General features: G+C 42.2%; 2 protein-coding genes across 2 annotated transcripts in view; one reads left to right on the top strand and one right to left on the bottom strand.

Moving 5' to 3' along the window:
• Window positions 1-1,511: 1,511 nt before the first annotated feature.
• On the top strand, window positions 1,512-7,286 carry LHFPL5 (LHFPL tetraspan subfamily member 5). Its single transcript, XM_022581735.2, has 2 exons — window positions 1,512-1,923; window positions 6,537-7,286. The coding sequence occupies exons 1-2, from the start codon at window positions 1,512-1,514 to the stop codon at window positions 6,923-6,925; spliced, it is 801 nt and encodes a 266-aa protein (XP_022437443.2). The 3' UTR covers window positions 6,926-7,286.
• A 9,819-nt stretch (window positions 7,287-17,105) lies between these two features.
• SRPK1 (SRSF protein kinase 1) overlaps window positions 17,106-25,923 on the bottom strand; it is an 82,780-nt gene continuing 73,962 nt past the window's right edge. The window contains 3 exon segments of the mRNA XM_089918839.1: window positions 17,106-19,602; window positions 21,107-21,199; window positions 25,735-25,804. Of these exon segments, the coding sequence (XP_089774965.1) occupies window positions 19,418-19,602; window positions 21,107-21,199; window positions 25,735-25,804 (348 nt within the window). The 3' untranslated portion in view covers window positions 17,106-19,417.

Below are 25,923 nucleotides of genomic sequence, written 5' to 3'. Positions count from 1 at the left end.
TTATTTTACCTAACCGTTATGTGACAGATACTATTATCATCCCCATCTTATAGATGAATAAACTGAGGCTTGGGAAAGTTACATCCTTAGGTAACAAGTGGCTGACTCAAATCCAGACCTGCCTAAAGCTCCCAGTTTGGGGTTATGAGTGATTTTTATTCTTTTATGTAACCTTCTTGAATTTTTCTATATACTAATCATGTATTTACCTATAAATTCAGGAAAAATATAGATATTTTGAAAAAGAGGGGAAAAAAGGAAATATGCAGGGGGGTGAGGGAGGGATGGACTGGGAGTTTGGGGTTAGTAGATGCAAACTATTACATATAGAATGGATCAGCAACAAGGTCCTACTGTATAGCACAGGGAACTATATTCAATGTCCTGGGATAAACCATAATGGAAAAGAATTAAAAAAGAATGTGTATATGTGTATAACCGGGTCACTTTTGCTGTACAGCAGAAATTAACACAACATTGTAAATCAACTATACTTCAATAAAAAATAAATTTAAAAAAAGAAATAGGCAACAAAAATATAAACAAGAGGAGAAAGACATTGTATTGAACAAAAAGCCTATGTTAAGGTCTGAGAAGGCTCATAAGAACTGTTCTTTACTTTGTAGCTTCTATTATCACCCTATCAGTCTGCATTGCAAATACACATATATTTACATATATGTAAATACCTCACGGTCCTTGAGAGCAGGGGCTCTGTCCTTTTTATTCTCTGGTTCTTGCTGAGGGAAGATATCCTCCAACATAGGGCGTAGTACACAATAGGCTCTTAGTAATTGTCGACTGAGTGATAGGGACGAGAAACCAGTGACCCGGAAGGCGTTGCTGGCCTCCGGGGTATTGGAGGTTCCGGGAGGATGACTAGGGGGCCAGGGAGCGGTGGGATGGGATACGGACTGCGCTCAAGAATCGCTTTTGCGGCTGGAAACCAAGGGAGAGGAATGTGACAACCGCAGCCTCACGCCTTCAATTCTTGCCTTCCCTGCTCAGGAGGGTGAAGGGGGGCCTTGATTCCCAGTGGCGGGGGTGTGCAGTGGGTAGGTCGGCCGCTCTGCACCTATCTCTGCCCAGAGTCCCGAGGCGCTGGCCACGGTGCTGAAAGCAGTGCTCTCGGAGGAGGGAGGGAGGAGGAGCCGGGCCGCGCGAAGGGGGCGGAGCTCTCTGGTGCTCTCAGCTGGCATTGGGGGCGGGGCAGGGCGGCGCCAGCAGGCCCGAGACCACGGCGGGTTTGAGAGGAGGTAGGAGACAGGAGACAGCCCGGCTAGAGCAAGAGGGGACACAGGCACCTGGACAAGCTTCCCCTGAAGAGGCCAAGGTCATCTTCCCTGTCCTATTAGTCCTCTTTTTCTACCTTGGAGGGAGCCTTACCTCGTGCCCTGACCTCCGCCTTCTCTCCAAACCTGGCTGAGGGGTGACCCACTTCCGGGCCTCCATCCATCCGCAAAGCCACTTCCAGCCCACAAGTCCCCAGCCCAGGACGCAGTGCCCTCACCATGGTGAAGTTGCTGCCTGCCCAGGAGGCAGCCAGGATCTACCATACCAACTATGTGCGGAACTCGAGGGCCGTAGGTGTGATGTGGGGCACGCTCACCATCTGCTTCTCCGTGCTGGTCATGGCGCTCTTCATCCAGCCCTACTGGATAGGTGACAGCGTCAGCACACCCCAGGCAGGCTACTTTGGCCTTTTCTCCTACTGCGTGGGCAACGTGCTGTCGTCTGAGCTTATCTGCAAGGGTGGCCCGCTGGACTTCTCCTCCATCCCCTCTAGAGCCTTCAAGACTGCCATGTTCTTTGTGGCCTTGGCCATGTTCCTCATCATTGGCTCCATCGTCTGCTTCAGCCTGTTCTTCGTCTGCAACACGGCCACTGTCTACAAGATCTGCGCATGGATGCAGCTGGCTGCGGGTGAGCAGGAATAGCAGGAGGGGTAGCGGGAGGGCAGGCAGGGGCCCACCTTCTGTGGAGTCTCTGAGCCTCCTACTCAGCTGTCCTCCTTTATCGCGCAGCCATACTCAATGCCCTGCAGATGGCTTGGAAGAGTAATTAGAGAGTCTTAGGATGGCTGAGACCAGAAAGGCCTTAGAGATCAAATTGTTCAACCTCCTCTTCCTGTAGATGAGGAACTGAGGTCAAGAGAGGGGAAATGATTTGCCCAGGAGCAAGTCACTTATGGTAGAGTGAAGGTCTTTGTTCCCTAATTATAGGATTCCATACTTGATGCAGCAAGTGTGAGCATTTGAGGCAGCAAGTGGAAGTGATATTTTGTGATGGGGGAGGGGAATAGGGTCTTTTAGAACTATGTGGGGTAGGTGGCTACTGGTGGTGTTCAGAGGCAAGGCCTTCCCTGTCCCCCTTTTCCTGCTCCTGGCCCCAGGCAGGCCACTGGGTCCTTGGGCCAGCTGGTCCTGCTCTCCTCTAGAGCCCAGAAAGGGATGCCTAAGACCTTGTCCTGCAGCCCTTGGTCCCTCCAAGGACCACACACAGACTGTCCATACTAGGGAAACGTCCAGGAGCCTTGTTAGGGACTGAAGGCTAGAGTGAAATCATCTTGACATCATTGGTTAGAATGAGAAGCAGTGTTAACAGGGAGAATGGAATAGGGATCAGAATCCCATACAACCAAACATGTAGACTCAAGACTGTCAGAGTTGGAGGGGACCCTAGAGAGCTATAGCATCCTCCCCCCAACTATAGATGAGGAATCTGGGACTGAGAGAGAAGATAAGACTTAGCCAATGCTACAGCAGATCATCTGGCAACAAAGACAATAGAATAAAGGCAGTGAGTCCCAAGAACTAGCTGTATTCCAAAGACATTTTTTATTGAGGCACACATTTACATAAGTGTAATGATTTGTAAAGTACTTTCACATGTATCATCTGGAGGAGCCTCATCATGACACAGTGAGGTGGGTTTTCCTCCTGTTTTACAGAAGAGGCTCTTAGCCGGTAACTTGTCTTTTAGCACACAGAACCTTCGACTCTGAATCTTGTACTCCGGCTACTTACCTGGTTCCAGAGCTGCCTCCCCAATCCCCCTGCCATCTCTCTCTCTCTCTGTACTCCGTCTATATGGTGAGGGAGAGGCTGGGGCAGGGATGAGGCAAGTCTCAGTGGACAGTGGGGAGGAAGAAGGGAGAATGAAGATTTAGCAGTTCTGTGACAAAGAGGAGTAGAATGGACCCTGGCACGCTTGCCAGCTGGTCCTCTGTATCAGAGCTATGGGATGCTGGAAACACAACCCTCCCTCTCCCATTCTCTCCACTGTCCCACTCCCCCAACCTCCTGCAACAGGTGCCATTTGCTGAACAGGCAGTGCTGGGAGGGCCTGGGTAGGGGAGGGGTCACCAGGCCATTTGAGTCAGACCCTGTCTGGGTCATGCAGCTGAAGACACCGATAGCAGAGGTGGCCAGGTGCCATCCCATGAAACATTTACGCTGGGGGAGAGCAAAGGTGGTGTCGTGTTCCATTCTTCCGTGCTGGGGAAGGGAAGATGAGCCAAAGGGAGGGGTGAGGAGGAGGTGTGCCCCACAGCCAGCAGCTGGGAGATTCCTCCATTTGAAGAGACCTAAACCAGTTGGCTTAACCTTGCCAAGAAGCCTGGGGCCAGGGAAGGGAGCAGCAGAAGGGAAGGAGGACTGAGGAACGGGGCAGGGTGGGGCTGTAGCTTAACAAAGCTAATTGAGCTTCTGGATGCCAGGTGTAGGCAGAATGTGGTCCCAGATCCTGAAAACACAGGTAGGGCAATTTGCTTGTCTGAGTTCTATTAAAATCATCTGTAGAAGGTAGCAACAGTACCCCCATCACAGGGTTCTTGCGAGGATGGGATGTTGTAATGCATGGAAAACACCTTGCACGGTGCCTGACACATGGTAGGTGCTCAGTAAACAAGAAAAACACAAAACAACTTTATCAGTCAGGATGGATGGGGTGATGCCACAGTAACAGACAACTCCCAAATCTTAGCGGCTTATGACAAAGGTTTATTTCTTGATAATGGTACACGCTCACTGAGGATCAGTGGAGGGCTCTGCTCTCACTGGGCTCTTCCAGAGCCCAGGCTGATGGAGCATCAGCTGTCATCTGGCTGTCATCATTGTGAAGGGAAAGGGAGCTCTGTAAAGTCTCCATCAGCAGTTAAATGCTCTGGCCTGGAAAAGCACACGGCATTTCTGCTCACGTTTTATTGGCTGAAGGAATTTTTATGAACTTGCCTAACTTCAAGGGAGAGAGGCGAGGAAGTATAATCCTACTATGTACCTGAAATACTTGTAAACAGATCTAATGACAGCCACATCCATCGAGGTTGCTTCCATCTGACTTCAATGCCAATAATAATATCAACAACTAACATTAATTGGCCACTTACCATGTACCAGACACTGCAGTAAGCACTTTCTATACATGATCACGCTTAACCCTCATAACCTTGTTCCGAGTCAGGTATTATTATCCTTATTTTACAGATGAGAGACTGGGAGTCAGAGAGGGTAAGTAAACTTGCCTGAGAATACCCTGCTGGCCTCTATTTAGAGCCCTGAGACACCACGATGGGATGGACCCCCACTGTGCCCAGGTAGATGGGTGGGGTGCTCCTAGAGGGCTGTGGCACCCATAGTAACAACCTTTTTCCAAGTCGGAGGCCCTGGGATCTTTTCTGAACCCCTGTAGGGAGGTGCTATAGAAGGAGAAGGGGGCCATGCCAGGTACCAGAGGACTTGTCACACACCACGTGGGGAAGAGCACAGGTTTTACCAAAGAGCTCTGGGAGGGTCCCCCTCCTCCATCCTAAGGATCTTCCTGTTTGTCACTAAGTCTAAAATGTCACCACTAAATACATTTGGCTCTTTGGAGAGATGTCAGTCTGGGAGGCTGGGGGAATTAACTTTGAAGTAAAGAAAGTCAGGAGCCATGATAGCAGGTCTTGGCTCTGCCCTCGCTAAATGACTGGGCAACTCACTCGGTTTCTGATACCTCAGTCTTTTAATCTGAAGATGGGATATTAATACATGGCCTACTTCACAGAACTGTGGTAAGGGTCGAGAGAAAAATGGTACATGAAGTATTTTGTAATCTATAAGAGAAGTATGTAAATGAGCTCCTCCTAGAAAAAAACAAGGACGGTTGATATATTTACGTGGGGAGGTGGGATCCTTGATCTTTACACTTCGTTGTGCTTTTGTTTGATCTGCTAACCTTCCTTGCAAGAACAAGTGGAGCCCCAGGTTGGTGACTTTGGGTCCTGCGAGGTGCTTCTCCATGGGGCTCCCAGGTAGGGCACAGCTTTGGGACTAAAGAGCCTCCAGGCCTGTGAAAGGGGGGCCAGGGGTGGGAAAGTGGCACAGACAAGGGAAGGAAGGCACCCCCTGCCTGCCTGGTGGTTGTCCTTGGGTTGCCCCAGTCACATCCCAGGAATATGTACCTGTCTGGGCAGCTAAGTTGGGGTGGAAATTTGGTGGGCGGGTGTGGGAGTAGTGGAGGGAAGGCGGGGAAGATGAAATTTTTGGCTGTCAATGCTAAATCAATGAAAGCACAGTGTGGCATACTAGCTAACACTCAGGAAATGCCAACTATGTGTCAGGCAAGTTTCTGAGCACTTTTCCAATATTAACTCATTGTAACCTCGCTGCAATCCAAACAGGTAGATACTATTATTATTCCCATTTTACAGATGAGGAACTGAGGCAAGAAAACTTAAGTAGCTTGCTCTGAGTCACACAGCTAGTTAGTAAAGAGCTGGGCTTGAGATCCAGGCAGCCTTCCCTAGTGTTTCCCAGCTTTTCCTGTTGAGAGAATCACCCAGAAGAGTGCTTTTAAAGACAGGGATTCCTGAACCCAACCCTGACCTGGGAATCAGCATTTTAAACACATTCAGGGAAGTGTGGACAACTGCACTGTTCCGTAGTGGGTAATAGTGTGGAGACCTGTTTGCTTGAATGGAAGGTTCATGAAGGAAGCTGCCAGAGATGGGGCTGGAAAACTTCCTGTATTCATTCAATCTAAGATACCTGAGTTGTAGGACACACCATTATTCTATGTGCTGTAAAAAGGAAAAATACTTCTAATCAAATTGTAGCCTAAAGCTTTGTTATTACACTTATTTCAGAGATGTTGGAGTATGAACAAATGTACATCTGAGGAGTGATGAGTTCTCTGGGCTGGGACCAGATTTTGGGAGGACTTTGAAGCCAGGTGCCTCGTCAAGTCCAAAGTGAGGGGTACAGCTGAGGGCCTGGTAGAACCACCTGGTGCTGTGGCAGAACCTCCCAGGGCTGAGGAGCTCTGCTCTCAGCCTCCACCCCTGACCACTGGCCCCCAGGGGCAAGTAGCTTTAGCTCTTGGAGCCTCAGTTTTCTCCCCCGTGTTCTACAAGAAGGATGGCAGGAGCTGCCCCTTGTGCCTCTCAAGGCTGTTAATAAGAGAAGAAGGGAGGTGACACGATGACAGCAGTGCAAGGTGGGAGGCAGCAGGCGAGCACACCCAGCTTGACACCATCTGTACCCCTCCTGCCCCCTCAGCCACAGGCCTGATGATTGGCTGCCTGGTCTACCCAGATGGTTGGGACTCAAGTGAGGTACGGCGCATGTGTGGGGAGCAGACCGGCAAATACACACTGGGCCACTGCACCATCCGCTGGGCCTTCATGCTGGCCATCCTCAGCATTGGAGACGCCCTCATCCTCTCCTTCCTGGCCTTTGTGCTGGGCTACCGCCAGGACAAGCTGCTCCCTGATGACTATAAGGCCGATGGACAAGGTAATTCTCTCTACCCCAGGGAGGTGAGGCTTCCTCTCTGCCAGGTGCCTGAGGTTTGGCCACTGGCCAAGGGTGGGGACACCAAGACCGATCAAACACAGCCCTTGTCGCAGATGCCAAGGGCCAGTGGAGGGTTGCAGGCTGGCAGGTGATAAGGCATTGACAGACCTATGTGGCAGAGGCTGTCTGTGATAGAAATGTGTCCCCCTGTCCCCCTGCACTCGCAGGGCCTACAGGGGAGAGAGCCCTGGTCCAGCTTGGGGAGCCAGGTGTGGCCTCCCATAGGTGGCACTGAGGCTGGGTCTTGAAATAACAGGGGAGTTTGCTAGATGGAGAGAGGAACAACAGGGGAGCAAAGGGGATGATGAGTTGTTGGGGAAGGAGGAAAGGCAAGTTAGGGCAGAGATGTGACAGCTCCTGGACTGCAGATGGTGGGAGCCTAGCCCCTTGGGTTAGAGTAGCCTGGGGGTTCTCCATATATCCATTTTCTGATCTGAGCCTCATTTCCCCTCATTAGAGGGTAGGAGGCAGGTTTTTCTTCATTTGTAAAAAATCCCTACTTCACAAGATTGTACTCAGGAACAAGATAAGGATGTCTGCTCTTGTCACTTCTATTGAAGATTGTACTGGAGGTTACAGCCAGGAAAATTAGTTGAGAAAAAGAAATAAAAGACATCTATTTTGGAGAAGAAGAAAAACTATCTCTATTAGCAGATGACATGATTTTGTATATGGAAAATCCTAAATAAGCCACTAAAAAACTATTAAAGCTAACATACAACTTCAGCAAGGCTGCAGAATGTAAGAACAATATACAAAAATGTATTTGTATACACTAACAATGAACAATCTGAAAATGACATTAAAAAATTTCTTTTGCAATAGCAACAAAAAGAATAAAGTACTTAGGAATAAATTTAACAAAAAAGTAAATGAAATGTACATGAAAATTAAAAAACATTGTTTAAAGAAAAGGCCTAAGTAAATGGAAACATCCATGTTCATGGATCAGAAGACTTAATATTGCTGACATGTCAATACTCCCCAAACTGATCTACAGATTTAATGCAACTCCTATCAAAATCCCAGCTGGCTTTTTGATTTTAGGATTGGCTTGTCAATTGGAAATGCAAGAGACCCAGAATAGCCAAAACAATCTTGAAGAAGAACAAAGTTGGAGGACACACATGTCCTGATTTCAAAACTTACTAGAGGGGCTTCCCTGGTGGCGCAGTGGTTGAGAGTCCGCCTGCCGATGCAGGGGACACGGGTTTGTGCCCTGGTCCGGGAAGATCCCACATGCCGCGGAGTGGCTATGCCTGTGAGCCATGGCCGCTGAGCCTGCGCGTCTGGAGCCTGTGCTCCGCAAAGGGAGACGCCACAACAGTGAGAGGACAGCGTACCGCAAAAAAAAAAAAAAAAAAAAAAAAAACTTACTAGAAAGATACAATAATCAAGACGGTGTGGTACTGACATACAGATAGACATACAGATCAATGGAATAAAATAGAGTCCAGAAATAAAACCAAACATCTACGACCAACTGATTTCAGCAAGGGTGCCCAAGACAATTCAATGGGAAAAAGAATAGTCTTTTCAATAAATGGTGCTGGGACAACCAGATATCTACATGCAAAAGAATGAAGTTGGGCCACCTACCACACATCATATACAAAAATTAACTCAAAATGGATCAAAGACCTAAATGTAAGATATAAAATTATAAAACTCTTAGATCTTGGATTAGGCAATGGTTTCCTAGATTTGACACCTAATACACAAGTACCAAATAAAAAAATAAACTAGATTTCATCAAAATTGAAAACTTTTTTTTTTTTCCCATACACGGTCCTCTCACTGTTGTGGCCTCTCCCATTGCAGAGCACAGGCTCTGGACGCGCAGGCTCAGCGGCCATGGCTCACGGGCCTAGCTGCTCTGTGGCACATGGGATCTTCCCAGACCGGGGCACGAACCCGTGTCCCCTGCATCGGCAGGCGGACTCTCAACCACTGCGCCACCAGGGAAGCCCCAAACTGAAAACTTTGTGCTTTGAAGTACACCATCATGAAAGTGATAAGACAACCCATAGATTGGGAGAAAATATTTGCAAATCATAATCATAATGCTAGTATCCAGAGTATATTAAGAACTCCTACAACTCCACAATAATAAAAAATAACCCAATTTTTTAAATGGGCAAAGGATTTTTTTTTTAAGTATACAGTTTTAATTAATTAATTTATTTGGCTGCACCGGGTCTTCGTTGCAGCACGCGGGATCTTCGTTGCCGTGTGCAGGGTTTTAGCTGTGGCATGCGGGCTCTTAGTTGCAGCATGCGGGATCTAGTTCCCTGACCAGGGATCCAACCTGGGCTCCCTGCATTGAGAGCATGGAGTATTAACCACTGGGGAAGTTCCAAATGGGCAAAGGATTTGAATAGACTTTTCTTCAAAGAAGATATACAAATGGCCAAAAAGCACGTGAGAAGATACTCAACATCGTTAGTCATTATGAAAATGCAAATCAAAACCACAATGAGATATCACTTCACACCCACTAGGATGGCTGTAACAAAAAAGATGAACAATAACGAGTACTGATGAGCATGTGGAGAAATTGGAATCCTCGTACGTTGCTATAGAAAATGTAAAATTGTGCAGTTGCTGTAGAAAACAGAATGGCAGTTCTTCAAATGATTAAACACAGAGTTACCACGTGACCCAGCAATTCCACTCCTAGGTATATACACAAGAAAATTGAAAACATATGTTCACACAAAAACTTGTACACATGTTCATAGTAGCATAACAGTCATGCATATGATGACTGAATGGACATAATGTGTATATCCATACAATGAGTTATTATTCAGCCATAAAAAGGAATGAAGTACTGGTAATTGCTATAGTGTGGAAGAAAACACTGAAGCCAGATACAAAAGACCAGATACTGTATGACCCCGTTTACATGAAATGTTCAGAACTGGCAAATGCACAGAGACAGGAAGTAAATTGTAGTATTTCCCCGGGGCTGGGAAGGGGGGAATTGGGAGTGATTGCTAAAGTTCACAGGGTTTGGGGCTGAGGAAAATGTTCTAGAAGCAGATAGTAGTGATGGCTGCACGGTGTAGTGACTACACTGAAACCCACTGAGCTGTATGTACTGTAAATGAGTAAATGTTACGTTAGTAGATTATACCTCAAAACAATAAAAGATTGTGCTGAGGATTAGATAGCGTATATAAAGCACCAACAGTACCTGCATATTTCAGGTGATGAATAAATGTTAGTTCTCTCCACCTTCTGTCTTTCCAGTACCTCCACTCTTTATATCATCCATCTGCCCAGCCAATAATAGGACCTGTGCTCCAGGCGCCCACTGACACCTTTAGGTCCAGGGGGTACAGTGAGGGAGGAAGTCTACATTTGGACCTTGAGTCTAGTAAGGAAGACAATCATGCAAGGTGGAATCACAAGCTGATAAACATTATGAACAAAAAGTGCAAGCTTTCTTGAGAGTGAATAAGAGGAATTTGAACTAGTTTGGAGAGGGAATAGTGTGCAGGGAATTATCCTGAAAACGAGGCTTGGTTGTAAACACGTACTGTTCTCTTTTTTTTTTTTTATCGCAGAGGAAGCCTGAAGCAACAGGAGTGTTGGTGCGTAATTTGATTGGAGAGTGGTCTGTGTTCCTTTGGAAGTGCTGTGGCCTCGCAGAATGACTCAGGAAGCTGGGCTGTAGGGCCTAGGGAGAGAAGGGGTAGGGGGGTGGCTGTGGGGTGGGAGGGGGCAGGAGCTGGCTGGCATCTGAGACCTTCACTGAGGGACAAACAGGAACCCTTTAACTTTGTGTCTTGAGAAGTGGTAAAAGCACAGGGAGAGAAGAAATAATTTAAAACAGGCAGGTGGTTTCATAAACTCATCTTTTTGTGGAGCCTGGCAAACAAGAACAGACTGTTTTTAGAAATCATTATTGTCATTTGGACCCTTATTTTCAGAAAGAAGTTTACGTGATTTTAAGAGACATAGTGGAAAACCTAATAAAATAGAAAATAAAAGTCATAGAGAAGAAAACAAATATTATAGAAAGCTAGGCTAACAGAATTAGTGTATTGAGTATTAAATTTAGCTCCCTGCTCCCTGATAGCTGAAGCAAAAAGCAAAACACGAATTTAACCCATTTTAATGTCTGGTTGAAAACGAAACACATGTTAATTTCCTTATTGTCATTTCAGTTTCTAAAATGTGATTTAACAAGGACATGAAGGAACACCTTTAAAAAGAAAGAAAGGGTGGAGGAGGAGGGAGGGATGGAGGAAGAGAAGGAGTAGCCCACAACAGTATCACCTCCCTGATAGCTGTCATTTATTGAGGACTTACAGCAGGCCAGGCACTTTGTGTGGGTCGCAGGGATTATCTCCATTTAAACTATTTTATTGATCATTTTTGCTAAGAACCTTCCCATCCTTGACCACATAGACATACTTTCTTGAAGAATGATAAATTAGCATTGTCCCTCTCCCCCCGCCCCCACACACACTTATGATTCTTAAATGTTAATGTGCATAGCTCACCTGGGGATCTTGTTAAAATTCAGACTGATTCAGTTGGAGTGGTGCCAAGCACTGCATTTCTAACCAGCTCCCCAGTGATACACTGCTGGGTAGGGGTCACACTTCGAGTAGTAAACAGAGTATAAACGTTTTCTCATGTTTTTGCCATGTTCCTAACTGAAGTTTTTAAAAGCCACAAACTCCACAGCACTGGTGTACCATTTCATTGCTAAATGAGACCTTAGTTAGGCATCTAGCACTGCTATCATAGATAACTTTTTGTTCCTGTTGATAAATTCTGGAGTGGAATTACTGAATCAAAGCTAACTACAGCTGTCTGCTTTTTTCTTTTTTTGCACTACATTTATTTACATCTTAAAAGACGCTTATGAGTTTTTACTTGAGGGACACTGATACTATCTTATATACTAGTGAGGAAGTTTGCATGTCTGGAGTAGAACTGAATCAAAATGTGAGCATACGTGGGGAAGTTTTGTGTTTTTATTGGCTTAAAAAATGTCAAATTCTATAATCTTGCAATCTTTTTTTTTAAATACCACAGGTCATCTGTTTCCCTGACAGTGGAAAATGAGGGAATCAAATTCTTCAGAAACAGAAACTTGTTCCTTCCATGCTTCCCTGTATCTGCTGCTCTAGGCCTGAAATCCTGAAGCCTTTCATTATAGGATGCCAATCTCCTGAGACAAGACCTCTTACTGTATCGGGAAAACTCCAGCGAGGAAGAACTGCAGTGACCACATCCAAGATGTTCAGAGACATGTGTTTAACTCTCCTGACTGGGTACCCACTTTCTCTTCCTATCCTTTCACACCAGCAAATTGCTTTACCCTCTTGAGGCCTCTCCGTAAAATGACAGCAGGATGAGTCTATGTCTAGGGGCCTCCCAGGTGAGTCCCTAACAGTCTAATTCACTGAGGATACTTGTTTGAAAGCACCCAGAAACTGACACCCAGCTCTAAGAGGGCGATGAAGAAGAGGTGGCTGTAAGCATGCTGGATCATTTCAGGTTGAGGTTTAGGGGGTCCTTTGCTTTTTTCTTTTCAGGTTTGTTTTCTTATTGATGCTCAGAGATGGGTAAGGAATGGAGAGGTCACCGGAACCTGAATCCATCAGGATTGGGTGACTTTAGGATCTAAAAACTTTTGAGACTAAATTCTTTTTTCCCTTTGGAACCAAAAATCACACGTTTTCAGTGTCCACACCGACCCAGTCAGAATGGGTTACCAGTTTTGGAAAGTTGTTACTTGTGGCCAAGTAATTTGTTAGAGTAATAGATGAACTCTCCTGTAAAAAATAACAACTTTGGACTTGGTACATTAAATGGTGAATCTTTTACCAGTCTCTAGAGGGGAACTCAATTTAGGTAATACTTCACTGTAGCAAATGCCAAGACAAAGATTAGATTCTTTAGGCTGTTCCCTGCCCTGAGGATGATGGTATGTATTGCAATAGAAACAGGGTTTTGTTGATTATCTGCAGTGAATGATCCAGGAAGAACAGTGCTTTTTTCTGGTCTTTTGCCTGTTTCCTCAGTAAAGAGAAAACGTGGGTGCTGTTTTCTCACAGGTAGAGTGGGTAAATGTCGAACAAAACCGTAATGGATGTTGCTTGATCAACCAGCAGTGACACGGAAAACAGGCTTCTTATTCTGGGCTGCAGGGATTATTCAGAGTGCACTGGTTTAAAAGATGCCTTTTAACCAGTGCACTCTGACAACCTGCCCAGTCAGTGCAGTGTTTCTTCTCCAGTTCAGATAGGCTAGGTATGAGTATCCCAGCATTGTCCCAGTTGTTGATGATGGGGACTATTAGAATGGGATTTAAGTATGATAACTTTCATGTTTTCTTGTGCTGATAAAATTATTTCATTGTCAGGCATCTACTTTATGCAAGCTTTTATTTTTATTTTTGGTTGCACAGCTTGTGGGATCTTAGTTCCATGACCAGGGATCAAACCTGGGCCGACGGCAGTAAAAGAGGTCTTAACCACTGGACCGCCAGGGAATTCCCTATGCAAGCTTGATGAATGGATGAGTGACAGAATTTGGCCAATTCTGTAGCTTTGTGACTTTTCTAGATAGATTTGTTCAGTTGTTTCTCATAATTTTACTTTTTATAAAAGGCAAAAGAAAAATTTCTAAAAGCCTCCCTAACTTCAAAATATTTCTCACTGAAATGGCAACCCTGGTGGTCCACAGAAGTTTCTGGGGGGCTTAAGGTGCATCTGCCAATAGCCTACACCTTGCTCTCAAGAGCAGTGAGTTTCACCAAAGCAGGAGTGTATGTTTACTAATGACCTGTGCTGGGGACAATCTTAAATCTGTTTGAGTCACATGACTCAGCGTTTCACCTTTTTCTTTATCTTCAAGGAAACTCAGAATTCAACCTCTCCAATAAAGTAATGATTTTGGCTGAAACTTATTAACTGCTTATCAGCCCTTTTCAAGTGGCTTTACCTTTAAATTCTTAAAGATGCCTCAAATATCTTTGAAAGTATACAGAAAAATTAATAAAACCAGCACTCCTCTAAACCAAGTTGAGTTACTCTACTCCTTCCTCTGCCTTGCACTGGAGCACAGGAATGGTTGTGATGCCCAAGATTTACCAGTGACTAGCACTGAGCAGGTCAAGAGGGGTAAGAAGGCCTTATCATTTACATCTGAAATGTGAACCAGAAGGGTGTCTTTCCTAAATGCTTTCATTATCTTGCATCTCTGTATTAGTTACCTGTTGCTGCATAACAAATTACCCCTCGACTCAGTGGCTTAAAACATTTCAGTTTCTGTGGGTTAGGAATCAGCAAGGCTTAGCTAGGTGTCTCTGCCTCAAGGCTTCTCACAGGGCTGCAATTAAGGTGTTGGGTCTGCTTCCAAGCTCAGTGGTTGTCTGCAGGACTCAACTTCTCACAGGTTGTTGGGCCGAAGGCCTGAGTTCCTTGCTGGCCGAGGGCCTCTCCAAAGGGCTATTCACCTGGCAACTTGCTTCCCCAGAGCAAGTCTTCCAAGACAGAGCAAGAGCAGGTGCACAGACAGAAGCACCCTTTGTAACCAAATCTAAGTGACATCCTGCTACTTTTGCCTTAATCTGATTGTTAGAACAATCACAAAGTCCAGCCCTCGTTAAAGGTGAGGGAATTGCACAAGTGTGTGAATACCAGGAGGTGAGAATCATTGGAGTATTTTAAAAAGTTGTTTCTCATAGTTATTTGTAATTAATTTTCTGCTGAAATGGGCATTTACTAGAATGCTTTACTGGAACAAAGATTAGATTCTAGTAACCGTACATGCTGATGGATACATGTTTGTTTTGTAACAAATTGCTGAAGATGAAGGGCCCTAACCCTTAAACTCATCCCACTTTTGCTACCTAACCTCACGTATTTATAGTAGGGTCCACTAATTTCCAACACTGACCATACTTTCCTCTATATTTTTAAGGGCACAACTTCTATGAACATAGCTCAAATTGCAGGCAGCTGATACACTGATAACACAATCCAGTTCTGCCAAATGGGAGGGCAAGGCTTGTTATTGTATTATAATGGGCAACAACTAGATATGAATTAAGGACAAAAGAGAAGATTATGATAAAAAATTGAACCTGGGAGGATATAAAATCTGATTGATCATCTATGTATTGAAAACCCTCATCCCTTTACAAGGAATGGTACAGTCAGTAACAGAGTAGGTACTAATGTAAACTTGCTTACTTAGTTAAAACTTCTAAACACAAAATGATCTCAAATATTGTTTTTTTTTAAAATGAGATATTTCTGAAATCATAAGGACTTGGTGTCAATAAATATTTGCACAAGGACTTAAAAGACAAATGCTTAGCACTTGTTTTAAAATTCCACCTTTTAAAAACAAGACTAAAAGTGACATAAAAACAAACTTCCTCCTCAGTAGGTCTCAAGATTCATATATTATCTTTATATAAGTTTAGATATTATCTTTTCATATTGCTTTGAAGACTGAGAAAGAGCTGTAAATTACCAATGCTTTGCTAACTCCAACGGCACCAAATTGGTGGGCAAAACACAAAGGACTGTTGAAACTTCTCTGGTGTCCTAAGACCTTATTTACAGAGTAAATATAAGTTCAGATTCTATTATAAATAAATCATCAATTTTTTGTGATACTCTAAGAGCAAATCACTTTCCTTATAAGGCCAAACTGGAAGACTCTACAGGCGTCAAAAATAAAAGAATGAGCAGTAATGAAGTCGATTTGTAACCTGGGCAGGCTCTGGAGCAGCTAAATGGTCTCCCTGTGGACACTCAGGGCTGTAACTCCACCTCAGTTTGACAGTTCTTTTGAGATAGCTACAAGCTCCCTTAGAACTTAAGTTTTCCAAAACCCTCAGAGTTCAAGGTCCATACATTTAACACAAAGCTTAGAGGAACTGCCTAAGTTCATCAGTCTGATGAACATACTGGTTTGATGAATTCGAATTTAATTTTTTTTGGTTGTTTTTTTAAACAGGTTACATTCTAGTCAACACTACAGTATGAACACACTACATGTCTTAAGCATGGCTCAATTAAAACAAACAGAAAAAAACCAGTTTATGTAGTTCAGGGCTGGAGGACTTTTTATGAATAACATTAAATATACCATAAATAGGAACTTCCCTGGTGGCACAGTGGTTGAGAGTTTGCCTGCCAATGCAGGGGACACGGGTTTGATCCCTGGTCCGGGAAGATGCCACATGCCACGGAGCAACTGAGCCTGTGCTCTAGAGCCTGCAAGCCACAACTACTGAGCCCGTGCGCAACTACTGAAGCCCATGCGCCCTAGAGCCCACACACAACTACTTAAGCCCACATGCTCTAGGGCCCACGTGCCACAACTACTGAGCCTGCGCACCTAGAGCTCGTGCTCTGCAACGAGAAGCCACCGCAACGAGAAGCCTGCACACAGCAACTAGAGAAATGCCTGTGTGCAGCAACAAAGACCCAACACAGCCCAGAAATACCACAAATAAAAATGAAAGGCAAATTAAAAACTGGAAAATGTGATGGAAAAATGACAAAGATGTTACCAAATCATCAAATAGGGAAGCATGCCAAAAGAAAGCTGGGTAATTGTAGGCTAATAACCCAAAACTACAAATGGCCAATAAAACCCATGAAACAAGCTTTTGACTTCACTAGTCATCTAATATGCAAATTAAAACAAGAGATTCCCCTTTTGGGGCAATCAAACTGGCTATTAGGAATAAAATGAGTGAGATTACAATAGGCCCATTCAAACACTGTTGGTCATAGCAAAACAGTCCAACTGTTCTCCACGTAAGTTAGGGAACATTTATTAAAAGCCTTAAAAACGTGCTTACTCTCTGCCCCAGCCATTCCATTTCTAAGAATTTATACTGAGGGGTGAATGAGACAAGTATATGAAAACTTGTGTATAATAGTGGTCATCAGTCCAGTGCCTTTGAGTTCACAAAACTTTTGACATTTTGCACTTTGTGATCTGTGGGGGAAAAAACCCCACAAATACTGCAAAAATGGTATCAAATGTAGGGAATAACAATTTTCTTAGAATTTTCCAAAATGTACTTTGTTAAATCCCACCCCACGCCCAACTTAAAGATAGAAGCAAAGCTACAACCCCCCCAAAATGGCATGTGTTTAAGTTACACAGTTTCATGGCATATTTAAATTCAAAAAGCAACTCAACCAATCCCTTCCTCCATTCTGAAGCTAGGTCAGATCAACTTGGGCAACAAATAAACAGAAATCTCCTGGAAACATGTAGGTTATTAAATAATTTGTTTATTGTACTGCATTTACAAAGAAAACAGACAATGCAACCAGTAGAAAGAATAAAAATGTGTTTGGGGTTTTATTTTTTACTGACAGCAAATAGAAATCCTTTAGTGAGATCCTGGCAATCTGACATTATGATTGAGTTCAGGAAAGGTAGATGGGGTGCTTGGAAGATCAAATTCTACAGCTGCCTCTTTCTACGGCTTTTAATTCATCTGGCTCCTTAAGTGATAGAGGAAAAGCCCTTGTTTGGTGGGAAAACATTTCCAAAAAGTTACAGGTTCTCTTATTAAAATTTCTCTTCATGTCAGTTGTTAAAACAGGGCTTTCTATTTGTATGTGTTTGGTTAGTTCACCTTAATGTCATCACCAGAATCCCTGTAATTCCACAATTGTGATTTTACAGCATAGAAAAGAATTCAGTTCTAGTCTGGTATTGCTTTAGATGTATATATCGCTGAAAACCCAAAGTGGATTAGAATTGCTGAAGGATTTTCCCTGCCGTTGTTTGATACAATCTATTTTCTTTATTCTTGATAGGTGCATAGAACAGCCTCACTTCAAATTCTTTCTATAGGAACATGTCTGATTTCAGAACTATCCATCAAGGATCGATGAATGGCTGGCCAGTTATTCAGGGTAATATGTTTACGAGTTAAACGGATTGCATAATTGCACCACTTTTTCCTTTGCCTTTGTTGGTAGATAAATGACAGAATCTAGATTCCAATCTCCTGTAAAGGAAGTTGGCTACCTAACAGTCTCACCGGTGCTTTGCTAGTAGAGCCTCAAGTTGCACCTCCTTGGCTTTCTGTAAGTCAGAGTCCTGTAGCCGCTTCTGGAGAATGCTGTAATCCCCAAGGCCCACTTGGTCCGTGCAGAACAAGCAGCTGTGACCCCAATCCTGTCCCTCTTTTGCTTTTCAATATGACCCGAGGAATATATGTAATGTCTAGGGCAAGTCTAGGAGAGGCCCATCCTAAAATAATATTCACAACGCCTTTTCTCATTAAAAAAAAAAAAAAAAAAAAAGCCTCAAGTACATTTCAATCATCTCAAAATTTAAAACTTACATTATACAAAGATATAGCAGCAGAGAATGGCTAACCTTAAACCAAACAAAAAGAGGAAAAAAACCCTACAACCCTCAAAATAAACAATAAAAAAAGTGCCATCCCACCCCCCTCCCCTTGGTTCTTGTATCCTGGGATTTCATTTAAGACCTGAATGAAGCCTCTGAGAAAATGAGAAAGGCAAAGCCGTAGGGGGAAACTGCTTTAAGGCTGAATTCTGGACAAGGTAAAGAAAAAGCTGTAAATAAAAGTTGGGGACTGTTTGTAAAAGAACTGAGAACTCTAGGACAGTTTCTTCTCAGATGGGAAATCTCTGAAATCCAGTTTTCCTTTCTAGAGTCATCCTGAATTCTTTAGTTATGGGGCAATAAACTCAAGTGCAATGAGTAAAGTGCCAGCCAGGGATTAAAAAACAAAAACAAAAAACAAAACAAAGAGCCAATCAAAGTAACTCTGCTGGTAGGGTACAGAAGAGACATAGGAAAGGACAGTTTGCAGAATATATGTGGTTCTGAAGAAACTACTAGTCAGTGGGGTTCCATTTTTGTTTCCATCAAAAATCAGACTGAAGATTCGAGGATCTTAGAGTTAGTAAAGGATGAAAGGAATTTGACAGTGCTTTGAACAGTGATAAAATGGTACCCAAATATGGTGTTTATACAGCTCATTTAAAAAGATAGCAGTTTAAAAGTCACAGAAAAAAATGTGAACATAGAAAACAACAGAAACAATCCAGGAAGATGATGCAGCCTGGATACAGCAAGTTTAATATCTCTGCTGTACACGGAAGTAATACCTTTCCCCTTCTCATCCTTATGCTGGCAATAGGATATGCACTAGAAAATTTGACTCTTAGAGTCAGTGAATAAAAGGATGAGCTCATACATCTTCATAGCTCTTTTTAAAAGGATGCTTATAATTTAAAGGATGTCCTAATGGAAAGACAAGGGTACAAGGGTGAGAGGCTGTTTCACATTTTGGTCCATTAGTCTTTGGCAGAGCCCAATCAAGGCCAAATTCACCTAGGATGCCCAATGGCTGTGGGGGGATCTCCACAGGGTCAAATAAGCAAACCCAAATGAACATGTTGGATTCAACAAAAACCAAAAAACACCCTAGAAACCCTTGAAGGAAGAGCTTCACCCTGAAAAGGGAAGAGGGAAATGCTTGGAGGGGAGGGGCAGAGGGCCAGCGTGTGATCTCTGCTGCGGTGCTGGGCTGGGGCTTAGGAGTTGAGCCAAGGGTGCCGGAGACAATCAGCGGCAGTGGCCCTCTTCTCGGGGATCAACTCCAACATGGGCAGTAAGAAATCTGTGAAACCAGCTGCCTCTTCCTGAGACCACTCATACTTCTCCACCAGAACCTCAAAAAGGCCCCAGGGTTTCAGCTTCGTGATGTGTTTCAGGTCACCTAAGGTAAAGAGAGTACAAAAGAAACTGACCAACACTGACAAGTGACAAGATCCTTTTGTGGAAATGCAGGAACTAATCCAGATAGTCTATGAAGAATCAAATTTTGCCATCAGAATCTAATCCTTCTCCATTCACAAAGCACATCTCTTCTCTAATGCATTCCTTGGAAAGAAGTGTCTCCATTTTTCACGAGGGCCTAAAAATTTTAAGTAATTTTTTTCTCCACCATTCCAGGATTTTTTGTCCCAATCAAATTGGGCAGGCCTATCAGGAACTAGGTATTCACTAAAATGAATATTAAATGCCTATATACTCAGCATGGTCTCATACGGTGTTCAGAGGCAATTTATCACCGCATACCAAGAATAATTTGCTTGTACTCTTTTTTTGGCTCAATAGTTTAGCAAATGTTGCTTCGAAATAAGGCAGTAATTAAAAAACAAAGAGCTAAAACTATGTCAAATGTATAAAAGTAACAAAACTAAAAGAACAAATAAACTTTCAGATAGAGCTGCATCACACTCTGTACTATTCTGGAACATTACTTTTTGCCTCCTTGAAACAATGTTTTTTTAAAAAGACAGTCAATGATTAGTGACTTGTTAAGGTAAATGCTGCTTTAAATTTTTTTTCTTACATGACACATACTTGAAGTCTCTACTGTGGGCAGTGAGTGCCTAATTACCTACTTGGTACATGCCATTAATTTGACTTTGCACACAAGGAAGAAACTCTGAAGCACTTCACCATTTTCCTGCCTCTAAGAGAAACATTAAGAAATGTTTCTGAGGATGCCTGCTGTCAAGTGTTGAGAAAGATGGTTTTTCTCAGCACTAGTGTAGAGGTTGTGAGGAAAAAGGGAACCATGGAAAAAAGTCCAGACAGTTTTCTAGTCCCTTCTAGGTCAGGGTTTCATACTTAAGCTTTTAAATATATTTAGAATGCATAAGAAATTCGTATTTAAATACGCCAACATATATTATCTAGGCAAAAATTTGAGGTGAGAGTTTTATCTTGTGTTTTCTTCACTAATAAGTGATAACATAACTTACGCAATTCAAAGTATAAAGTTAATTCATATGACTGATGTGTTGAAGTGACTGTGTTAGGTATCACGGACTACAAGGTGAGATGTAGTCCTGCCCTTAAAAAGCTGAAACTACTTGCCCTTTGATAGAACTGCCTCAGCAAAATCTGCCCATTTTTCAGAAGTCCTATAGTAGGAGTAATCAACCATGTGCCAGCTACTATCCACATAGTAACGAATTTAATATGAAGTAATCTCCATTTATAAAGCAGCAAACTGAGGTTGTGTCAAAGGCCACATAAGTAGTGGAGCAGCTGGGCAGTCTAGCTCCAGGGTCTACTAAGTCACAGCTCAGCATTCAAGGTAGGACCATCCTTCTGTATGTGTTGGGAACACGTACCCAAGCTGTACTTACCTCTTCATTGTTAAACACTTTTGTCCCCTTAATGTCTGGGAACAAACACATTTATTTTACCTTTTTTGGTGAAAAATTCCTTGGAATATTTTCCTGCCACAATGAGCTTGCGAGGCACCTTCCCCAGAAGTTCTATGATCAATGCAATGTGATCTGTATGTTTCAAACATTTCAAGAGGGGGAAAAAAGATATACATAACAGGGGTAACAAATGCAGTTCTAGATATTGGCAGAAAGAGTAGCATGCACACCTCTTTATAAAGCATTTCAGCTTGCTTTCTGTCCTAAATGGGAAGAAGAGGACTCTATCCATCTAATGGAGAATCCAGAAAACCATTAAAAATCAGGTACCCATGACTTGAGTGATAAGTAAAAACAATCTTGGTGTGAATGCTCTGCTTCCTGAAGTTGCATCCCTGGGGCCTAGATGAAAACTCATGTTAACAATACTATCTCTGCGATTGAAGAAGTCCTGTGAATATTTCCCACTGAGGGCAAAGCGTCTTGGAATTCTGCCTATCAGCTCTATAATGTGCGCAATGTGGTCTAAAATAGAAGGGTAAGAAGAACAGGATCAAGGACAAGCTGTAAAAGAGGTTTTTCTACGAATAGCTTTTTCAAGAACTAGCTGTTTAAAATTAAGTACAAATAAAACCGAGGATACTCAAGGGAAGCCTGGGAAGGCCAAGAATTATTTCCGGTGGTTTGTCACTTGATAGTAGTTGGCAAGTCCCATTCTGGAGTTCGGAGGCTTATCTATAATATTTTATTTCTATTTTGTCTATATCTAGGTCCAGGTGGGTTTTTCAGCTAAGCTACAAGAGTGTAGCAATATGCTTTAGACATTCTAGGACAGACATTTATTTATTTATAATAGTGCTCTGGGCTTCACAGAGTAATAATATCACTTTAAGAATGTTCATGACAAAGCACTCACATATGATCGAGTTTTCACAATCACCCTGTAAAACAGGGCAAAAATTAATACCCCATTTTAAAGGTGAAAAGTGGAACCTCTGGGAGAATGGCCTACTTGAAGCCACAAGGCCAATAAGAGCTAGAACTCAAATGAAAACCCCTATCTTATCATGTCTAGTCCAGAGGTTTTTTCGTTTTGTCTGTTTTTTAATTTAAAAAATCACATTATTAAAGAAAAAATGAGCACAAACATTTAAAGTATAGCTACTTGACTATCTTTGGCCACTAAAATGTTTACGTCATGTAGTGTCTTGTAACTATCACAGCAGGCATATGGACTGTGAGCACTGCCAGGGAGGTGGGCAGTCTGCCACCAGCAGACGAGCTTGGGACCAGCCAGCATCCACACCTACAGACAGGTCTATTACTTTTTCTGCAGGTGACAAAAAGTAAAAATATGAAGAGGCTTTAAAAAGTGATGGCTCCTAGCCACAAAACAGCTTTAAAAATGACTTTAATCCTGTAGTTACAGAATCCAGGTCAAAAGCAATCACTTAAAACTTCCAATAATGTATCTTAGAGGAAAATCATATGCTAGAGACATACACTTATCTGGGAATTTGTGAAGGTTTCAGGTCATATCTATTTCTCATGTAAAGGACTCAGTGGTGTCATTTTAAAAGAACTTTATGAATTCACTATAACTCTTGGGCAGTTTTTACTGAATTTATGGTTTGGTAACAAGTATTTGGCTGCCAAAAAATTTCTGCCATTTTAGGCAGGATCTGCAAGTAAATATCTTTGTATAAATTAATTATAAATGAGACTATAATTTGTCTTACTGTAAACTTCCAAGTAAAGTATTGGTTCTTTTAATATTTTTCCTACCAAGGAATTATTTTTCCCTTAAAATTGTTATATTACTTTAAATTCCAGCAACCTATCTCTGGCTTATCAATTAATCATAGGATTAATATATCTGACAGGCAAAATTATCAACTATTATTCCAAGATTTAGGGTTGTGGAATGTCCCTAATAACAGAGGACATGCTACTTAGGCCCCAGTCTTACCAGGACTTGTAACACTATGCATACACTAGCCAGGGGATAGGGTTTGCTTTTTCCTGCTCCTATGGGCCAAACAGTAGTAATCTGAGGTTTTATCTAAGGGCTGGAATAGGAGGGAATAAATTAGGATATAAATATCTAGGGTAACTGGTTCTCCCTTTTCCCTTACTTGAGTCTTTTCATATACATTTCAATTTTCAGGTTTGGTAGCATAAGATCCTGTACAATGTAATTCTAGCCACTATATGAGTCTGTACCACACACTATTTATAGGGAATCCAGGGAAATAAAGAGAAAAAAGTTAATTACCCTTGCAAACAGATATGATAGGGCATTTCTAAAATGATGTTAAGTCTACAGCCCCAAACTTATAACCCAGAAAAAAGCAAGCAGATAACAGGGAAAAATCAAGTGTGTACACAGGTAGTAATTACAGTAAAAGGGGCTTATATACAGAAAACATGTCCAAACTGTACCCACTAAAACAGGCATATGGCTATGGTGATTAGTTAGCAGAGCATTTTTCAAACGGTACTTATTAGGAATATCAGCAGGCCTTACTAACATTGCCTTTTGACATCCCAGGGGACCAGTTTGAGAAATAGCACTGTTGGTTCCATAAAGCAGAACCTGATTTCCCCAAGAATCAAGGAAAGCACAGAAAGTAAAAGACATATTTTCCGCATTGGGAGGGTACACTGGTAGTGCTCTCTCAAAGTAATCCCCATTAATCCTGAAAACAAAAGCACCAAAACTGTATAATAAAGAAGGTAAAACATTCCTTTAATAAAGTTTTCTTATTCACATTATTATTTCATCTAGTTACTTGAATGCCACTATGATTTTTAAAAAATCATCACACATTTAGTTGTCTGCTTTCACAGCCTCTCAGAACATCTGACACCTTGGGCTTTTCCCACTGGTATTGCAAAATATAAACCAATAATATTTTGTTTTAAAATGGAATCCAAATGTTAGTATCATTTAAAAAGAAAAATACAGCTTTAATTTTCAGAAAGGAGAAAAAAGAATGCTAAATGTTGTACAATTTATATAGACAAATAGGATATATTCTCTGCATTCAAGTAGTGTGTATCTGATAAAATCGACTTCCAAATAAAGTTGCAAGCATAACTGGGCAACAAGTTGATGAACAGGCAGATCCAAACTGGGTAAAGAATGAACCACTGATTTACACAGGAAGGAAAATGACTAGATGTTTTATAAGAAACCTGGCAAATATTGGTTTGGCCAAAAGGTTCCTTCGGGTTATGACGTAAGATGGCTCTAGTAGCACTTACCTGTCTTTAACTTCATTCAAAACAATTTTGTTAGATTGTATGTGACAGCTTGTCTTATCAGTGTGCGTTTTAAAAAAAGACATCAAAATTGGTGAATTTTTGTGAAAAAAGCAACATTTTCGGCATATTATGCTTTATTATTTCAAGAAAGGTAAAAACACAACTGAAACGCAAAAAAAGATTTGTGCAGTGTATGCAGAAGGTACTGTGACTGACAGAATGTGTCAAAAGTGGTTTGCGAAGTTTCATGTTGGAGATTTCTCGCGGGATAATGCTCCACGGTTGGGTAGACCAGTTGAAGTTGATAACGATCAATCGAAACATTGAGAACAATCAACGTTATACCACACAGGAGACAGTTGACATACTCAAAATATCCAAACCAAGCGCTGAAAATCATTTGCACCAGCTAGGTTATGTTAATCGCTTTGATGTTTGGGTTCCACGTAAGTTAAGTGAAAAAAACCTTCTTGACCGTATTTCTGCATGCGATTTTCTACTTAAATGTAATGAAAATGTTCCATTTTTAAAACAAATTGTGACGAGCGATGAAAAGTGGATACGGTACAATAATGTGGAACAGAAGAGATCGTGGGGCAAGTGAAATGAACCACCACCAATCACATCAAAGGCTGGTCTTCATCCAAAGAAGGTGATGTTGTGTACATGGTGGGATTGGAAGGGTGTCCTCTATTATGAGCTCCTTCCAGAAAACCAAACGATTAATTTCAACAAGTACTGCTCCCAATTACACCAACTGAAAGCAGCACTCGACGAAAAGCGTCCAGAATTAGTCAACAGAAAATGTATAATCTTCCATCAAGATAACGCAAGACCACATGTTTCTTTGATGACCAGGCAAAAAATGTTACAGCTTGGCTGGGAAGTTCTGATTCAACTGCCGTATTCACCAGACATTGCACCTTCAGATTTCCATTTATTTCAATCTTTACAAAATTCTCCTAATGGAAAAAATTTCAATCCCCTGGAAGACACCTGGAACAGTTCTTTGCTCAAAAAGATAAAAAGTTTTGGGAAAATGGAATTATGAAGTTGCCTGAAAAATGGCAGAAGGTACTGGAACAAAAGGGTGAGTATGTTGTTCAATAAAGTTCTTGGTGAAAATGAGTCTTTTATTTTTACTTAAAAACTCAAGGCACTTTTTGGCCAACCCAATACAAGTTTTAGTTTAACCAACTGTGGCCTTTTCTCTAATTCTTATATAGAATTCTTTAATATCTATTATAAAATATCTAGGATACCTAATACTTAACATAAAATATATTTCTATCTTTTCTGGGACTTATATATACTTAGCACACTAAGAAGACTAAGGCTCTTCAGTACTAGCGAATTACATTAGCCACCGTGCACAGACATCCTTGGTTGAGGGGACTTACCTTCATCTCGAGTGTACTCTTCCCCTGAATGAGGTTCAAATAAATAGTCGCCTGTGGCCAGTTCAAAGGCCTAAGAAAAAGAGGAAAGCTTATGAAAGCATAAAAAAGAAAGACGTTTGGGAAGTTTACTGCTATTTGGCTCAATTTTAAGTAATTTTTTCTTCTTGGAAAACCTGCAAATGATTATTT

The sequence above is a fragment of the Delphinapterus leucas genome, chromosome 10 (genome assembly GCF_059928025.1).
Source record: "Delphinapterus leucas isolate spDelLeu-1000000601 "Yukka" chromosome 10, BTC_Dleu_Yukka2, whole genome shotgun sequence".
NCBI lineage: Eukaryota > Metazoa > Chordata > Mammalia > Artiodactyla > Monodontidae > Delphinapterus > Delphinapterus leucas.
Note: the sequence above shows the minus strand (reverse complement) of the source record. Positions and strands in the feature narration are given on the sequence as shown.

Excerpts from the sequence above, each read along its gene's own strand:
- LHFPL5 (XM_022581735.2), top strand. The coding sequence starts at position 1,512 with ATGGTGAAGTTGCTGCCTGCCCAGGAGGCAGCCAGGATCTACCATACC. Across the intron at positions 1,924-6,536 it reads ATGGATGCAGCTGGCTGCGG|CCACAGGCCTGATGATTGGC; the intron begins GTGAGCAGGAAT and ends CTGCCCCCTCAG.